At 45.7% G+C, this 16,858-nt stretch overlaps 8 protein-coding genes across 8 annotated transcripts; 5 read left to right on the forward strand and 3 right to left on the reverse strand.

Moving 5' to 3' along the window:
* Window positions 1-1,402: 1,402 nt before the first annotated feature.
* GGI43DRAFT_277192 (uncharacterized protein) lies at window positions 1,403-3,074 on the reverse strand. The gene has a single exon (XM_083201171.1). It carries the CDS (start codon window positions 2,641-2,643, stop codon window positions 1,660-1,662), a length of 984 nt encoding a protein of 327 aa, XP_083055420.1. The 5' UTR covers window positions 2,644-3,074; the 3' UTR covers window positions 1,403-1,659.
* On the forward strand, window positions 2,811-4,045 carry GGI43DRAFT_277187 (GET complex subunit GET1). Its single transcript, XM_083201170.1, has 4 exons — window positions 2,811-3,064; window positions 3,129-3,315; window positions 3,454-3,844; window positions 3,901-4,045. Exons 1-3 carry the CDS (start codon window positions 2,978-2,980, stop codon window positions 3,831-3,833), a joined length of 654 nt encoding a protein of 217 aa, XP_083055421.1. The 5' UTR covers window positions 2,811-2,977; the 3' UTR covers window positions 3,834-3,844; window positions 3,901-4,045.
* A 125-nt stretch (window positions 4,046-4,170) lies between these two features.
* GGI43DRAFT_418464 (uncharacterized protein) lies at window positions 4,171-4,884 on the reverse strand. The gene is made up of 2 exons (XM_083207547.1): window positions 4,623-4,884; window positions 4,171-4,523 (listed from the first exon to the last, which is right to left on the reverse strand). Exon 2 carries the CDS (start codon window positions 4,477-4,479, stop codon window positions 4,201-4,203), a length of 279 nt encoding a protein of 92 aa, XP_083055422.1. The 5' UTR covers window positions 4,480-4,523; window positions 4,623-4,884; the 3' UTR covers window positions 4,171-4,200.
* Window positions 4,885-5,920: 1,036 nt separating this feature from the next.
* Window positions 5,921-7,096, forward strand: GGI43DRAFT_431880 (uncharacterized protein; the record flags this gene model as incomplete). Its single annotated transcript, XM_083209480.1, has 4 exons — window positions 5,921-6,088; window positions 6,149-6,359; window positions 6,429-6,601; window positions 6,639-7,096. 4 exons carry the CDS (start codon window positions 5,921-5,923, stop codon window positions 6,768-6,770), a joined length of 684 nt encoding a protein of 227 aa, XP_083055423.1. The 3' UTR covers window positions 6,771-7,096.
* Window positions 7,097-7,836: 740 nt separating this feature from the next.
* GGI43DRAFT_277289 (FAD-dependent oxidoreductase) lies at window positions 7,837-9,797 on the forward strand. The gene is made up of 2 exons (XM_083201176.1): window positions 7,837-8,338; window positions 8,462-9,797. The coding sequence occupies exons 1-2, from the start codon at window positions 8,037-8,039 to the stop codon at window positions 9,489-9,491; spliced, it is 1,332 nt and encodes a 443-aa protein (XP_083055424.1). The 5' UTR covers window positions 7,837-8,036; the 3' UTR covers window positions 9,492-9,797.
* A 365-nt stretch (window positions 9,798-10,162) lies between these two features.
* GGI43DRAFT_431882 (alpha/beta fold hydrolase) lies at window positions 10,163-11,138 on the forward strand (the record flags this gene model as incomplete). Its single annotated transcript, XM_083209481.1, has 3 exons — window positions 10,163-10,278; window positions 10,338-10,921; window positions 10,972-11,138. 3 exons carry the CDS (start codon window positions 10,163-10,165, stop codon window positions 11,136-11,138), a joined length of 867 nt encoding a protein of 288 aa, XP_083055425.1.
* Window positions 11,139-11,432: 294 nt separating this feature from the next.
* GGI43DRAFT_431885 (major facilitator superfamily domain-containing protein) lies at window positions 11,433-12,944 on the reverse strand. The gene has a single exon (XM_083209482.1). The coding sequence runs from the start codon at window positions 12,857-12,859 to the stop codon at window positions 11,510-11,512; it is 1,350 nt and encodes a 449-aa protein (XP_083055426.1). The 5' UTR covers window positions 12,860-12,944; the 3' UTR covers window positions 11,433-11,509.
* A 1,945-nt stretch (window positions 12,945-14,889) lies between these two features.
* GGI43DRAFT_418472 (glutathione S-transferase family protein) lies at window positions 14,890-16,736 on the forward strand. The gene is made up of 7 exons (XM_083207548.1): window positions 14,890-15,029; window positions 15,134-15,295; window positions 15,353-15,440; window positions 15,494-15,708; window positions 15,770-16,032; window positions 16,104-16,128; window positions 16,243-16,736. The coding sequence occupies exons 1-7, from the start codon at window positions 15,027-15,029 to the stop codon at window positions 16,498-16,500; spliced, it is 1,014 nt and encodes a 337-aa protein (XP_083055427.1). The 5' UTR covers window positions 14,890-15,026; the 3' UTR covers window positions 16,501-16,736.
* Window positions 16,737-16,858: the final 122 nt, after the last annotated feature.

The raw sequence follows: 16,858 nt of genomic DNA on the forward strand, positions 1-16,858 counted from the left end.
GATATTGGCTGCCCTTTGCGAACCGCCGCAGCCGCGCCACGTCGGCCTTTGGTGGCTGCTCTCCTCTGTTTAGGGCCATCCGCAGGGCGAGTCATAGCCGAGCGGGCCGCTAAACTCAGCGCTTCTTCAGGGCAGCTTAGCCCAAACGAGCCGATGGATTAATGCGCCCTCGATCGCCCTTCTGCTAGCAAATCGTCATTTCATTTCATTCGATCGCCAACACGTGCTAGTGCATGTATGTCTGTGAGCGTGCGCTGCACATCATGCAACGGCGCCTTAGCATCGATCCCCCATTAGCTGAGACAGTGTGGCAGCTGCTTCTACAGGGAGCGGAAGGAAAAAGGAAGAAACAAAATTCATTGGATCTTAGATCTATAATTCTGCGAGACTTTCCGATGCGCAATGACAGCACAGTTGATGCAGTGCATCCTTTGGAGCGACATTACCAATCACCGTCATACACGTAGAAACGCCATGTCAGTTTTTCGACAGCTGCTCTCAGGCTTCTCAATACATACATATCTAGCTGGTACATGTGATGCTTGTACACGCTGCAACGACGAGCTCTACATCTCCATCAGCTGCCACGACGGTCTTAGTTGTTTGTGATAACGAGGCTCTGTAGGGGCAGTGATACTGCCGATCATCGAGCTAGGTACCATTTCATCTCCAAAGGCCCGATCGCCAGCCAGCGATTGTGCGTCCGCCCGCTACGGCGTTAAGTCGAGGCGATATTGGATGCTGCTTTGTCGAATTACGATGTGTCTTATCATGCTTTGGAAGCGAAAAGCGAATTACCATGTGCTCAATTAGAAGATTTCGTTCTAGCAATACGGTAGTTGATGTTGTAGAGGCTTTACAATGAAAGGTTCCTCTCGCTTAGGCGGGTATGCAGCAGTACATGTAATCTCGTTTACTGCTCGAGTTCGTCTCTATCTACCTCATCTCCGTGTTTTTTATAGCTTAATGCTTTTTTTAGCTCCAGTTCTCGATAAAAACCATGGGCATAACAATCCCCCGCTTCCATTCTCGCTTCTTTTCCTATCTGCTCCCCCCAGGTCGTCTTGGCGTCGTCAACTCATAGGGTTGGAGAAATGCGGCTCGGCAGTCATCGTCATCCCGCCCATCACCAGACACACTCTTTGATATCATGCGTCGATCTGTTTCTACAGCATCCTGCCATTGCCAATACTTTTCTGCTAATAATTATATAATTGTATAAGCAACGCATCTTAGAGTCTCGCATTTCGTTGGCCGAATGACCCTGTCACCGAAGCCAGCGCCCTCCCCTTTCTGGAATGCGGCCGGGGTCACTCTTCATTTTCCGGCATACCTGAATCGAGCCCATGTCCTCAACTCCCATATTGGGCCAAGAGACCTTATGTAACGTTGGGAGAGATGAAGAGAGATCGACATGCCTTGAAGAACCCCGGCATTTAGCGCAGTGCGTCTTATTAAACTCCATGCCCGTAGCTGTACGCGATATTATGTCACTGCTCACAGCCACGCTGCTGCTACGACGTATGTTGTAGTCGTACATGTATGTATTTTTCTCCTGAAATGATGTGTCGCTCTAGAATTGGTCAAGATATACAGGATTGAGGAAAGCATTAACACAGGAAATGAAATAGAAAAAAAGAGATGCAATCTTCCCATTGCTCATGCAGAATATGCTTGAATCCAACTCGACGCCTGCTCCAATATCCTCTCTCCATCAGAGCCCCTTTCCGCGCCGCCCAGCAACGCCAGCCTCGTCGCCTCGACCTCTTCTCGCCAACCCCTGTCGCACCAAGCCCTCGCCGAGATGTTCCTTAGGAAATACCACACAGACTCATTCCGCCAGTGAAATGACGCCGCCAGCCTCGTCGTCTCGCTAACAACGGGACCAGTATATTCCGGATGCCGGTCCAGGAAGAACATGAGGAATGCCCACCCGGAGACGTCGTCGTGGTGACGGAGGGCCCAGTTCTTGGCGGCTTCCAGCATCCCCGCGAGGTCTTTGTCTTTGTCTGTGTCTTCCGAGGCGGCAGCGGCTATTTCGGACACGGCGTTTGTGAGGTAGCGAGCGTGTAGCCAAGCATAGTAATTGCGTGGGTGTCGCTCGGCGGCTACCGAGATGACGGTTGTCATGATGCTGGTGGCATCTATCTTTAGGCCATGGTCCTGGCATCTCTGCATGAGCCATTGACGGTGCCCCCACAAGGTAGGCGACTTGGTGTGTCGATGGAGACGGCTCGTAAGAAGGCTATCGACAAAGTAGAGCTCATCTCGTATTCTTGTCTCAATGTCTGTGCCTGACCTGATCGTATCCTGAAGTATCCTCTTTCTCGTGTTGGCAGCGGTGAGATGTTCAGGGTCCATCAGCAACATCACAGCCGTAGCTCTCGACACATCTTTACTTTTGTAAAGCAGTGATCTGGCAAAAATGAATGCCTGCACCAATCGAAGCTTCGGCACCGCTATAGCAGGTCCATCTTGTAGTAGTATCGTATCTGCATCAGCCATGTGGCTCCTCCCCAGCAATTCTATCTCCAGCAATTCCGCATGCCGCTGCGACAGAGCATCCGCAATCTTGGTGAAAATCGCCTCATGGTCGCCATGCTTGATTGCCCTCTTGACATCATCATCCAACGCTCTAGACATCTGAGCGTTGGAAGGTTTGCTGATTCTTCGTGGGATTCTGCTCGCTTTCAAGGTTTAGTGCAGGGTAAGCGCATATGGTGGAGCGAATTGCGGCGGGCTTGGAGCTGGGCGAAAAACCACTGGACAGCCCACATGCAATCTTTCGGGGTTATGACATACGTCGTCGCTTTGCATGTGTCCAGCTGGCAAAGCTACAGCTGCTGGAGTCACCTGTCCGTCTTTTTGGCCTCGCAGCAAAAGCAGAAAAAAACCTCTCGAGAAGCTTTGGAGCTAGAGAGGGAAGCAAACTTTTCTTCTTCTTTTTACGAGCTACTAGTATTTTTATGCCACCAAGATGGCGAACCTTATGATCATCGTGTTCCTCGTGGAGCTCGCGGTCAAGCTCATCAACGCAATCGGTGCAGCAAAAATCAATGATCTGGTACCACTTGCCGACTCGTCTTCAGCTACGTGGAGTTTCTTGTGCTAACAGCCTTCTTTTGCAGCTATGGACCCTCATCAACTTCCTCCCCGTGCCGACCTCCAAGGCCGCCGCCGAGCAGCGAAAACTACAAGCTGAATATCTCGCCGCACGCCGGGAGATGAATGCTACAAGCAGCCAGGACGAGTTTGCAAAGTGGGCAAAGCTGAGGCGCAAGCACGATAAGCTGCTCGAGCAGCTCGAGACATCCAGTACGTAACGTCCTTGCCCATCCCTCGGGAATCTGAGACACATGTTCATGTTTCCAATCGCCCTGCTGCGGCATCTACGGGACGATCACGAACACGATCAGGATAGATTGACTAACTCCCCTGCGTCTGTGCGTATAGAAAAGGGACTCGATTCTGCCCGCTCCAAGTTCGACAGTGCCCTGACAGCCTTGCGCTTCCTCCTCACCCGCGCGCCGCAATACATTATCCCCTTCTGGTACGCCACGCAGCCCATGTTCTGGCTGCCGCACGGCTGGTTTCCTTACTACGCTGAGTGGATCATCTCGTTCCCCCGAGCTCCCTTGGGAAGCGTTAGCATCGCCTCCTGGCAGCTCGCATGCACGGGCATCATTACGCTGCTGATTGACATTCTTACGTCCGTCTTCAACCTCACCCAGGGCACGAAGCAAAAGGAAGCCCCTGTTCCCGCCGCTGGTGCGGAGAAGAGCAAGAAGGACGATACCGCAAGTCCTGCTATGGACGAGAAGAAGACTTCATAGCTGCCATAATAGCAAGTACATGTAGCGTCCATAATATATAAAGAATAACCCTAAGCCCTCGCCCCAGATGTCTCAGCAGAGACCAGAAGCTTAAGCAAGGCAATCAAAGCTACGAATTTGGTAGGGAGCGAAATGTATCTCGTTGAAATTTTGACGCAAAGTTCTTCATTGCAAACGCTGAGACTTTGTAACACGACAGAGAATGACCTTTTGCAAGGGTTTTTATAGGCTTCATATTGACTCTGGCGACCACTGAGAAGAAGATCGCTAAAGCTTCGAATGTGCCATGAGGGACAAAGGGAGGAATTTCACGGGATCGCAAGGGCACGGACATCGGTCAGAGGAGCAAAAAAATATGAGTATCTCATTAGGATGCTGCTGCTAACTGTGCTGGTTGTCGATTTGGTCTTTTGGAAGGCGCATCAAGAGCGAACTGATCTGCCGAATAAGACAAGAAAAAAAGAAGTTTGAAAAAATTGGATAGAGAACAGAAAATAGCACCCCGGCGAAGAAAAAGCTGGATAAAAATGCCAAAAAATTGGCGGGGACGGATGCAACTAAACCCGCATCCGACCCCACCCAGTCCAAAAGCTGCACACAATGAGAGCGCCGTGTACCTCCAGTACTCCAGACAGGTACTTCGCATTAACTCTCAAGTTGGTGTATCTTTAACGAATGATGGATACATAGGTAGGTATATCTAAATATTTACTCTTTTGGGTGTTAGTAGTGAATCTTGTTCCTCATTTGTATATGTTTCTGATTGAAGGTTTATTGCAATTAGTACAGTAATTCCTTTAGCTGGATGATAGGACGATGTATTTTATACGTCTCATTGAGTGATAAGCCCTCCTGTTTCTGCTTGTGGCGAGTGGAAGCATGGCAATGAAGCCAATCTGTTAATCGGATCTAAATACCTATATATTGGAAATATGTGCTCATCTATGCTTACGGAGCCTGCATTCCTCCGCTACGCAAGTCGTTAACATTACATGTAATTAATCCTCATGTTGATAGTACCAGATGTTATATACATGCACGCAGTGCCCATCAGGCGTATAAGTTCAATGCTATCTGATCTCGTAGTTGGTGATAAGCCCTGGAAACCCAGGTTTGAACGTGCTTCTTGAAGGTCAGTTAGCTGTCTAGGAAGACTCCGAACCACCGGATGACCGACTGTGGCTCTATAAGAGTATCTCCTAGTAGCACAGCTGAGAAGTCCAGTGCCTGTTCTTTGTTGTGGTAGAAGAGGATTGCTTCTGCTTTGGCTGGGTTGAAGTTAATTATATGAGCAGCGCCTCAGCTCAGGGAGATATTGATCTCTTTTGTAGGTGTTGTATGGTGCATGCTACTGTAGTGTGGGTGGCGAGGTCTGTGATGTTATCTGCATAGCTGAACTTCTTGAATTCCCTGCTGAGGCGGAGAAGTGGTGAGAGGTATAGTATGAAGAAGATTACATCGGCTAATGGTGACCCCTGCGGTGTACTGCAGGATACATGTAAGCTTGTTTAAGGGAGAATCTCGATGTTAGTGGTATTAATTGTTACATTCTCTTTTATATAAATGAAAAAGACTGATTGATGAATGGAGAAGGTTAGCTTTGCTGTCTGAGCTTTAGGATAAGTGCTATAGAGGACAATGTTAATGTTAATGCGCCGGATACTTTTCTTGCAAATATCGGACTCCTTGTCAAATCTGCATGTCAGAAAGCTTGATCCGACTCTGCGTTTACTCGCCATGCCACTTTTACGCAGTCAGATTCATGGGTAAACAAGCATAATTACTACCTACAAAATATTCCGTTGACTGACGAGTATTCCGTATTTCCGGATAGTCATGTGAGGATTCCTTGTGGGTATGAGAATATTTTGCGTTGGCTTGGCTTGCCCTGGCTTTGCATATGAGCAGTCACTGAAATGCGGTCAAGGACATCAAATTCATACACTGTATACGTGTAATCTTAACTAATGCCTAATAACAGCAAGCGCTACATATGCAGAAAAACTCGTAGTCAAATAAGCTTAGATAAATAGCATGCAAAGCCGTGCTATGCATTTATCTGACAATATATATATTTGAAAGTCAAAATGCCGTCCTTAAATAATCTTAAAATTTACCCTCTTAACCTAACAAGAGATTGGGATCCGTTATTCAGAACTTTTTGGAGATCATGGAGCGTTCCAAGACAGGCGGCAATGGTAGCAACTTTTCCTCATATAGGCCAAGGAGGGCCAGAAGAGGTTGAGTCATTTGAAGTTAAGAAAGCTCAATATCTTTCTGCTGCAAAAACAAGTCCTGGACAAATGTAATTTAAGATTATTGACGAAAGTCAACCACTTTACCCTATTGTTGGCGGTGTTTGTCTAACGCACTGGAAAGAGGATCAGGATCAGAAGCCGAAGCATATGCCAGATGAGTCTCACGAAGGATTTGAACCAGGATCACAGATTCAGAAGGTGTCTGAGCAGTTGTATGGACAGCTTCACGAATGGCACCGCCAAATAATGTGGCCACGCGAACATATTTGTAAGTCACCCAGCTGCGCCATTAATGACTACTCTCTCTGGGCAGTGCACTGATTTCTTGGGGTTATAGTTGGCCAAGCTATGTGGATACTTCCAGAATATCGTCAGCTTCGCGCTGCACCAAATCTAATAATGAAGACGATGGAAGAGCTATGTGATAAACATGATGTTGAAGGATACGGTGAATTTGTGCAAATAAGCCAGCGCTTGGGAGTCAAGAGTGGTTTCGAACTTATAAGCAAAGTTTTTTTTAAAGATGAATATTGAGCATCCCACTAAGGATTCTCAAGAGCTGGTTGACGATTTCCAATCGGAGCCAATATTCTTGATGGTGAGACCGAAAAAGAGCGACTTGAAGAGCATTTGCCGACCTACCTTTGTAGGGCTAAGAGAGTCAAAGCTGAATGTATAAAGGGAGTATGGGGATATAACTAGGGATGAATGGAAGTTTATAGACGTACCTAGAGTTATAGTAGTACGGCAGATAATGACAAGATGTATAACATTACCCGGACAAATGAATGTAAAAGGAAATAAAGCAGGTAACTTCCTCGCGAAAAAGGCTCCGAGAGAACACTACATGTACCTCCTAGACCCGGACGGATGTGCTGAATTCTAGATCTTCGTCAAGAGGGCGCTGCCCTACGAGGGAAAAGACCACCCCGGAATCTCCTATGCTTGGGATCCTCGGGTGCCTCTACCCAGCGATACGCCCCGGCGCCCAGCACAGCCGGCCCCGAGCCCAGCCCCGAACTCACCCCGGAGGAACCTTCCCACGGACCCACTAATGCCAGAATCCCCGGGAACCGGACTGAAATCACCCAGCCGACGGAGGAGCCTGGCGGCCGACAAGCAACAACAAGCCAACTTGCTACGGGGACTGGAGACCATGTAATGCCAACTATAGAAGGGTAGCCCCCCAAGCCAGCTGCCGCGTTAGGGCACGCAGAAGCCAGCAAGCCATTAAATTGTTTAACCAACATAACCTAAGGGCCCCAGATCCTGAAGTATCAACCATTGCGGCTTCCGTTGCAGGCGGGCTTCCCCTGCCACCCTACATGTACGCTATCTGACTATGTCAGAGGCGTAGGGTCCACCCGGAAACGAATTTCCAGCAACCTCCGTACGGCTACAACCCTAGGGAACAGCTATCAGAAGAGTTTGGGAGGGGTTACGTATCGACCGCTAGCAAGGCCAGAGCCTTCAAGCCTGTTCAGATTTCGGCTAAGCCACGGTCATCAATCTCCAAAAAAATGAACAAACGAACAAACAAGCAATATTAGGATATGAGTATATCGCATGTTAGAACATATGCGCTCCCTATGCTTCACAAACGATATTTCCTTGCGATATAGCATTTCATACCCCATTGATAACACTCGATAAGTATCAGGGTAGTATTCTGTCGACATCGAGTTTAGTCAGTTGTCCTGTCACATATACTGTACGACCATAAAGTGATGGCCGGTTTCGATATTGGAAGCAAGGATATGAAGCGGGTCTCATAACGGAGAAGATGGCGGATAAAAGGAGCGTCCACGTATCACATCATCTACTAGTCTTAATACCGCATGTGATTATGTGATTCGTAGGAACATCACCTTACTGTTTCAAAACTCATTTTTCGCACTCCATACTTGCCAATTCATAGACCTCTATTTACGACTTTTGAAAACTCATGGCAGATTCCAAATTGCCGCGGTTTACGGTAATCATAGTCGGCGGTAGCCTGGTCGGTCTAACCACAGCGTTGGCACTGGAAAAAGCTGGAATCGACTATGTTCTGTTAGAGAAGGGGGAGATTGCGCCCCATTTGGGTGCTTCTATATCTATTCACCCACACACTCAGCGAGTGATGGAACAACTTTGTGTATGGCCCGAGATCAAAGCCGGCGCGGTGCCGCTAGATATCCGCCAACACTATGATAAAAAAGGAAAATTGTTCGAAGATTCTGCAATCTTGCAAGAAATTTCCAAGATGTGAGTGTTAAAGTTGCCAGTCAAACAAAGCCGCTGCTTTTTCGCTTTTTATGACGTATACTGCTATACCTGGCATGTATAAATGAAGAGACATGTCGCAATTTATTAACCCGTTCTTGATAGGACTTCTCAAAGATGGACTACCTTTGTAGAACGAAGATTCATGCTTAGCTGTATCTATAACCAGATCGAAGACAAATCTCGTGTCCGGACTCAAACCTGTGTGATTTCGTTCAATGAGACAGAAGATGGCGTCGAAGTGATCACAGACAAAGGTGAAACCATCAACGGAGATATTCTTCTCGGTGCAGATGGTATCCATAGTACAATACGCAAGCTTATGGCAGAAAAGCTCGCCATTACCAATCCCGCTGCAGCAAAAGAAATGCGAACTGGTTTCACAAGCACATATCGTTGTATTTTTGCAACATCTAAAAATGCTAGGGTATCTGATGGCAAGCAATTTTTGCCCAATGGGGGCGTGCACAACGTCTATTACCCGGGCTTCTCTGGCGTCGTCGCGATAGGCGTCCCTGGATTTGCTTATTGGTTTATGTTTGTCAAGAGTGATAAGAAAACGAGAATGCCCGAAATACCCAAGTTCACGGAAGAAGAGACTGAAGCTACCATCGCCAAGTATGGAGGCTATGCGCTTGGCCCAGGCTACACGTTCAAAGATTTATGGGACAGTAGAGTCAAAGCGAGCATGCTATCCCTCGAAGATGGAATTTTGAAGTCGAGGTGGAATACAGGTGGTCGTGTGGCACTAATGGGCGACTCAGTGCATAAATCGACCATCAACGTTGGTCTCGGCGGCAATTTAGCTGTCGAGGGTGTTGTTCATCTTGTAAATGAACTGGTGCCTTTGGTACGACGATGCGAAGCAAGCGGAAGAAAGCCAACACGAAATGAGATCACAGCTGTCTTGGATGCCTATGAAGAGAAGCATCGGCCACATGCAAAGACGATTGTCACCATGTCTAGATATGTTACTCGCTATGAGGCAATGGACACATGGTGGCTGAGGCTGTTACGCCATGTATCTCCCTGGATCAGTGATAAGAGAAAAGCCAAAGCATTCGTGGGGTATATCGATGAAGCACCACGGCTAAGCTTTTTACCAAATCCAGATGAGAAACAGAAGTCGGGTTAACGAGAGCTGCTCGGCAACCTCTAGATATATAGTATGGCAACGACAGAAATTTGTAGGAGACAATATTAGTAATGGAGTATATTCTTTATAGATGTACAACTTTGCTGACTGGTACATGAGAATTTAATACCGATACGGTAGAATAAAACGGCAGCCTTTTTGGGAGATTCTAGGCTCAATTTCCACCATTCCCGATATCAAGTTAGCATAGACTCCATAACATTATGGAGCGCAAGCGGCAATTTAGCTCGCTCCGATGGACCAGGGAGCCAATGTCCCAATTTGGCAGTTTAGAGTCAATCGCGTTGCCATGTTGCATATCTTCATTCTCTTTGTATGAACGTAATAGGCTTTCCGATAGCAGGGAAACAAGGCCATAGGTTGAATATTTAATATTCAGATCAGTAATTAGGGAGGCGTTGGTTTCTAAGCATCGGATCGACTGAAATCTGTGGATCCTCACTTTGGTAGCGAACAGTGGTATTTGGGTATCAAGAACTGTGCTGAGCGACTGATGCATCCGTCTTTGGTGAGACGAAGTATAAAAGACGGCAATAGTCTTTTGTGGCGATGGTTTTCAATAAAGCCTCAAATCTTCTATAAGCGCGATTTTGTCAAGTGGTTCATAAAGACTTAGTAAACGCTGTTTATCGTTCAAAGTTCATTTCAATATGTCAACTTACGCGACTGCAAAAGATGAATTTGTAGATGTCGACGGCATCACCTTTGCCTATAGGCGGCTTGGATTGACCGAGGGCATTCCTCTGATTCTAATTATGCACTTCAGGTGAATACCTACAAATTATCATGTCCTGTTTCTGCGCCCCAATTCCTAACTCGTCAAAGGGGCACAATGGATCACTGGGATCCAGCTCTTATTAACCCGCTAGCAGCAAAGCGGCCAGTGATACTCATTGATCATGCAGGCTCCGGAAGATCTAATGGGCATTTCCCTCAAACTATGGCTCAAAATGGACAGTACTTGATCAATATCATAAAAAAGCTGGGCCTGAAGCAAGTAGACGTCATGGGATTCTCCGGAGGTGGATGCACTGCGCAAATGGCTACTTTGAACGCTCCCAATCTGGTTCGTCATCTAGTTCTAGCAGCCACTACGCCAAGTATCGGTGAGGGTATCCAAATAGGTTCTGCCGAGCCGCTACAGAAGCTTCGGACTGCGGTTACTCAAGAAGAGCACAAGGATGCATTTATTTCGACCTTCTTTACCGCTTCTGCTCGCGGCCAGGCAGCTGGACATGCGGCTTGGGAGCGAATTACTACAAGCCGTCAAAACCGGTGCGATTACGCAAGTGTAGAATCTGCGGGCGAGCAAGGTCTTGCATACTTTAATTTTATTGATCCAAATAACGCAAATGACGGGTCATATAACCGCCTTCAAGAACTCCAGATGCCAGTTCTTATTGCAACTGGTAATTCGTTCTTCAACTCTTTGCCAGATAACTGCTAATCAAAATTGCAGGCAGCAATGACGGTATTCTGCCGACAGAAAACAGCATAATCATGTGGAAAAAGCTGAATAATGCCAACTCTGAGCTTCATATATTCCCCGATGCAGGACACGGATTTCTCTATCAACATGCCGATTCATTTGCGGCGCTGATAAATGAGTTTCTTGATCGAGAGTAACAGATAGCATTGACTAGAAATATTTTATGTAATGGTGAGGCCTAGCGGACCATTCATCACATTGTTGCTACATGTACCTAGCTCTTACATAGATCAGTAATTTGCTTTGTCAGAGGACATGATAATGCGAGGGCAAATTGACTTTAATGGGACCTGATATGCTCATTGATGCGGTTCATTAATACAGTATTCATATTAAAACTCATTGTATGCTTTCTATGCTAATATATGACTCACACGTAGAAGGCGGTGCTGATATTTAGACAGATCTATTAATAGGTAGTTAAATAAAATAGGTACATTACGACACAGTCGTAAGTGGAAGCTTTAGAAACCAATAGCGCGAGAGCTTGAATCTTCCTACTCATATTCTAAATTTTCCATGTTCCCTTCCTTTTCCTAATTGTCATCCATGCCAAGCACATAAAAGCTACTCCTAAAATTAATCCTGCTGCAGAATATCCAATGCCACCCAACCAACGAGTATGCGTAAAGTCGCCGAATATGGCACCAGCAATCGGTGTACCGACAAGAATAGCTATTCCAAAGAAAATAAACGACATACCCAAGCGAGTACCCATTCGTGATGGGTCTGGAGACTGTGTCATGACGACGACTGGTGTCCCGACGACAGTAGCGCCTGAAGTAATTCCATATAGAATTGTGAAAGAAATGATACCACCTAAATTATTGATACCCATCCAGCCAAATGCCAAGATTGCTGAAGCAAAAGTGGAAAAGATTGTGACATTTAGCACTCCTATTTTGTCGCTCAGGTACATCGGCAGCAGACGGCCAATGACGCTCCCAACGTTAAGCAGCGTAATTGTGTATGGCGCAAAATCGAGACTTGATATGTGGTTGAGTTCGTCAAAAACTTGAATGTAGAAAAATGCGGTGTACAGGACGAGAAAAGTAAGCGTAGTGCCGATAATGAAAGTTATGAAAGCCGGGTCTTTCCACGCCGAGTTATCAACAAGAGAGCGAATACGGCCTGAGGCTTTCACACGAGGTCGCATAAAGATGATTGGTATAATAGAAAGACCAAGAATAATAAACGCAATGACTCGGGTTGTCCACCCGAAACCGATTTTAGGAAGCAAGTGGCTGAAAATAATAGGGAAAATGATTCCTCCGATTGGAGATCCAGTTCCAGCCACGCCCATGGCAAAAGCTCTGCGTTTCAGGAAGTATTGTGATTGAATAGCTGTGGCGGGCAAAAATATCAAGCCCATGCCAATACCAACGCAGACTCCCTGGGCAAGCAAAACTTGCCAGTACGTTGTGCATAGAGAAGTCATGAACATTCCAAAACATATGAGAAAGAGCCCTGAAATCAGTGTTGTTGTAAAATATCCAGCGTCAAAAAGGGATCCAGCAACAACACCCCCAAGAAACAGTAGACATGCTTGTAGTGAGCCAATCCAGGAGATTCTTGATGCTGACTCAGAGGCAAGCATCACAGTTTGGTAGTATGTTTGATATGATCCAAAGGTATTAACGAGACCCCAAGAAGCCAAGAGCACTACCCATCCTCCAAGCACTTGAAGCCAAGCCACAAGACCGCCGTCTGGGATAGGATTGTCTGGAGGGCCTGAAGGAGGTGTTGTCGAGCGCGAATCCTCCAGACGGGAAGTATCTGATGGCTCGAATTGCTTGGGCTCCGATTCCATATTGTTTAGCTCTGAGGACTTGAGAGCCTCCTCATTCCGTTGTTCCATCTTTCGACAATATGGGAAATTTGAACTCTGTGGCGTAGATAGCTTGGGCAGCTTTGTGACACTAGATGGGATTCGCTATCTCTAAATAACGATGAGGCAAGTCCATCAATGATTAATAATATTTAATGCAAATAGCGAAAGCCATTCATTTCATAGCCAATAGCTAAATATTATTTATTCAGATGGTGTAGTAGCATATCTTCGCTTTTGTCGGCATGGAGAATGAAAATGCGCCGCCGCCGCAGATAACTGTTTAGTGATCCGGTTTAGTGATCCGATCAGATTTATAAGCCATCTCACAGGAAAGATGATGAAAGAGCCACATACTCGAGTTTTACGAAGCGCAGATCAGGTACATGCTGTTCAAAGGATGTAAAGCTTTCAGTTTTGAGCGTTGCTAATAATGCTGCAACCCCACCAACATCCGTTCAGGGAAATTCGCAAAGGGGGTCCATATTTTAAGCGTTCCTTGCAGAAGCTTTACGGTGCATGTGCTAAACAAATAGAGTAAATCCTCTGCATAGCGTATATTACAGCCATGTCAGAGGCCCTAGCCACCAATACGCCGTATATGATTCAGCATGCTACAGCTCGAAACTTGAACCAATGGACGTTGTTATTGTAGGGGCATTAAGGTGCTGGAGCGAGTCAGTCCGCGGACATAACGCCACCATCAGCTGCAGATTTAAACGGAGCAGCGAGGGGCAATGACAAATACACGTAATTTTATATCTACGCAATAGACCGTTTAAATCGAGGTTATGAAGATGAATCCACGAGAATTGACCAATTATTTCTAGTGTGTGGCCCAGGAAAAGGGCGCCCCAGATATCGTGAACAAATCGGTTCTGAATCGCTGGAGTGACATTTACTCCGTTCGAGGGCAATAGGAAATTTTGCAGATTGTAATGGCTCTGGGGTCTATACAGCTTGGATGAATACCGTTTCTAACGGTATACGTTTGTCTTACTGAGGGCGCTTGAGGCTTTGTGGAGAGCCAATAGATCGAGGCGGCTCATGAAGCTTATTACCTAGTCCACATGGTGTGTATAAGTAATCAATGCTTAATAGATCTTGTCTTTGGTAGAAATAGGGCAGTATTCGAAGTTTAATTATATATTAATCATCAGCTATGAGTGGTTAAAGACTATAAAACCAGCTTGGTGCCCGCAACCACTTAAAGTCTCTCATGGCTTCAAAATACGGCTTGGCCGTGAGCTTGAGCACTTCAGCAATTGGAGATCTTCCGTGCCTACGGGAAAGTCGAACACCGTCTAACTGGCGCATTCATACTAATATACCAGACCGTTCTTGGAATGCAACCTTGATTTCATTTGGCTAACTTCACACCTACCACAGCTAGAGTTTCAAGGAGCAAAAGTATTCAAGACGGTATATCGACTGTCGCTGAAGGTGCCTTGCCATTATCAACGCCTCGTTGCACCCTCAAGAGGTAGCGAGGCAAGATGTACATGTATATATGACCTCACCTATGGCAGCATAGAAACAAGTCTTATGTGTCATCATGGACGTACAGTCTGGATCAAACCTTTTCATCATTGATCATAATATAAAAAGCTCACTTGTCGCTGCTTCTAAGTCGACAAAACTGGAAGATCTACGGGTTTTGAGATTATAAGAGATTTTCGTTTATGCAGTGCCAAGCTTGAGGCTGAAGATCAGACAGCAAGTTGGAATAATGCTCCACCCTGCAATCAAAAAGATAGTCTCTGATGATTTCGAGCAAGCGATAGCTAATTGTTTAAAGAAAATCTGTTCCGAACAGTTCAACGTTTCTCCGCAGGAAACAATTCTAGATACCAACTTGGTAGGCTGGATCTGACAAAGCAATGCTTCGATAGCGGGGTTGTCAGCTTTTTTATACTTCTTTCACCTTATTTCAGTGTATAAGAAGATCGCTAGTCTGATTCCAAGCTACAGTTAGTGCTTTATTTAGCACTTTACTCCAGTTACCAGTAGAACACGATTTCCTAGCGCGTAGCTACCGCGCGGCATGAGTCAGCGCGGGCGCTTGATTGTTCATCAGGCTCAAGGCTGGGATAAAAAGCATTTGAACTTCAATTCCCCTCTTGCTGCATTATTTAGTCCAACAGATTACTATTCTGCTAATATTCATATCTATTTGTTTCCAGCCAATTTCGCCAACATGGTAAGGGCTATTTTTTCGCCTTATATAGTGGTTCATTGTACTATATTCCGTAGTGCGATAGGCCAATCCAGAGCTATCTTGCTAATACTCCCACTTTTGAACAGTCTAACGGAAACATTACAAACTGGAAATCCTTTTCTGATAAAGGGGGCAATTTCCAGCGCCCACAAGCTGTTCTTCGTGACAGTATTTCCAACAAACCTGGATCCAAATTCCCAGCAGAACGGGGTAGATATCATCTCTACGTCAGCTATGCTTGTCCTTGGGTATAAAATCCCCTGCACCACCGCTAGTAATTCACCATCAGGCTTATATAAAAACAGGCGCATAGGATTTTGATTGCTCGGAAGCTCAAAGGCTTAGAAGAGATCATCCCATTCACCTCCGTTCACTGGCTTCTAAAAGATGGCGGTATGGAACGGTTCCAAAGTTTATCATCTTTATAAAGAGCTAAACATTTAAAGGATGGCGGTTTGTAACTGCCGAAGACAACGATGCTGAAGGGGAAAATGCTATTCCTGACCCTCTGCATGAAGGATTCACCCATCTACGGCAAGTTTATTACGAAACCGACCCTGACTACCAAGCCCGGTTCAGCGTACCAGTTTTGTATGACAAGATCCAACACATGATTGTTAATAATGAGAGCTCGGAAATCCTTCGCATGTTTGGCACAGAGGTTAGTTGTGATCATATACTACACGCTTCCATGATGCAAGATTTTGACAGTTAGGTGCTAGTTTGACGACATCATTGATCCAAAATATCGCAACGTATCGTTATACCCTGAAGCGCTACAGAGTCAGATTGATGAGGTTCATGCTTGGCATTACGACCGAATCAATAACGGAGTCTACAAGACCGGGGTGGCCACCACACAGGAAGCATATGAACACGCTGTAACAGAGCTTTTCGGAGCCCTTGATAAGGTTGAAAGTAATTTTGCATCGACCAGTGGGCCATACTGGTTTGGCCAGACCCTAACCGAAGTCGATATTCGGCTGTAAGTTACTACTAGACCCGTAGAAACCTCAATTTCTCCTCTTATCGAACGAGACTAACACGATATTGCAGATATGTCACAATCATCCGTTTTGATGTACGTTTTTTCCTTCTTTTGTTACAATCCACTTCCAGCATCTTGACTGCTCCAGGCTAAATATTAGACTACGAAATTTGAGAAATGTGTCGAATACCACTAATTGTTACGCAGCCTGTATATGTTCAGCATTTCAAATGCAACATTCGAGATATCCGATCTGGCTACCCGCACATTCACAAGTGGTTACGAAACCTATACTGGAACGTCCCAGCATTCAAGGAAACTACCAATTTCCACCATATCAAAAACCACTATACCAAAAGCCATACTCCTATCAATCCCTTTGCAATCACCCCCCTTGGACCACTTCCGCATATCTTGCCTCTGGATAAGGAGGTGGCCGCCGTGGAAGCAACTGTACGACGCTGAGTATCCTGGAGTATAAACTGTATCCTAGTCTACAAATTAATAAGCAGCCGAAGTTTGAGATATAATAGCAGCTGTAAAGTGTAGCTAGCTATTTGCAATAAAGAAAATACAAAGTTCCCACCAGAAAAACATATCTGGATATTGAAGTACCTAGTATTAATCAGCCTAATTAGGTATTAATTCAACATAATCTTATTAACAATTTTTTTAAGTATTACTGTGGAATTACATGGAGGGTTATGAAGTGCTTGAAAACTACACTTAGAAAATTCAATCACCACACCAGGTAGCTGCCTATTGTTTATTGTGGCCCACCGTAGGCAGCGGTGGGGATATCCTAGTCGGTGTTTACCTATTG

Source organism: Trichoderma evansii (assembly GCF_050947405.1).
Source record: "Trichoderma evansii strain SZMC 28006 chromosome Unknown GGI43scaffold_36, whole genome shotgun sequence".
In the NCBI taxonomy this organism is placed as follows: Eukaryota; Fungi; Ascomycota; class Sordariomycetes; order Hypocreales; family Hypocreaceae; genus Trichoderma; species Trichoderma evansii.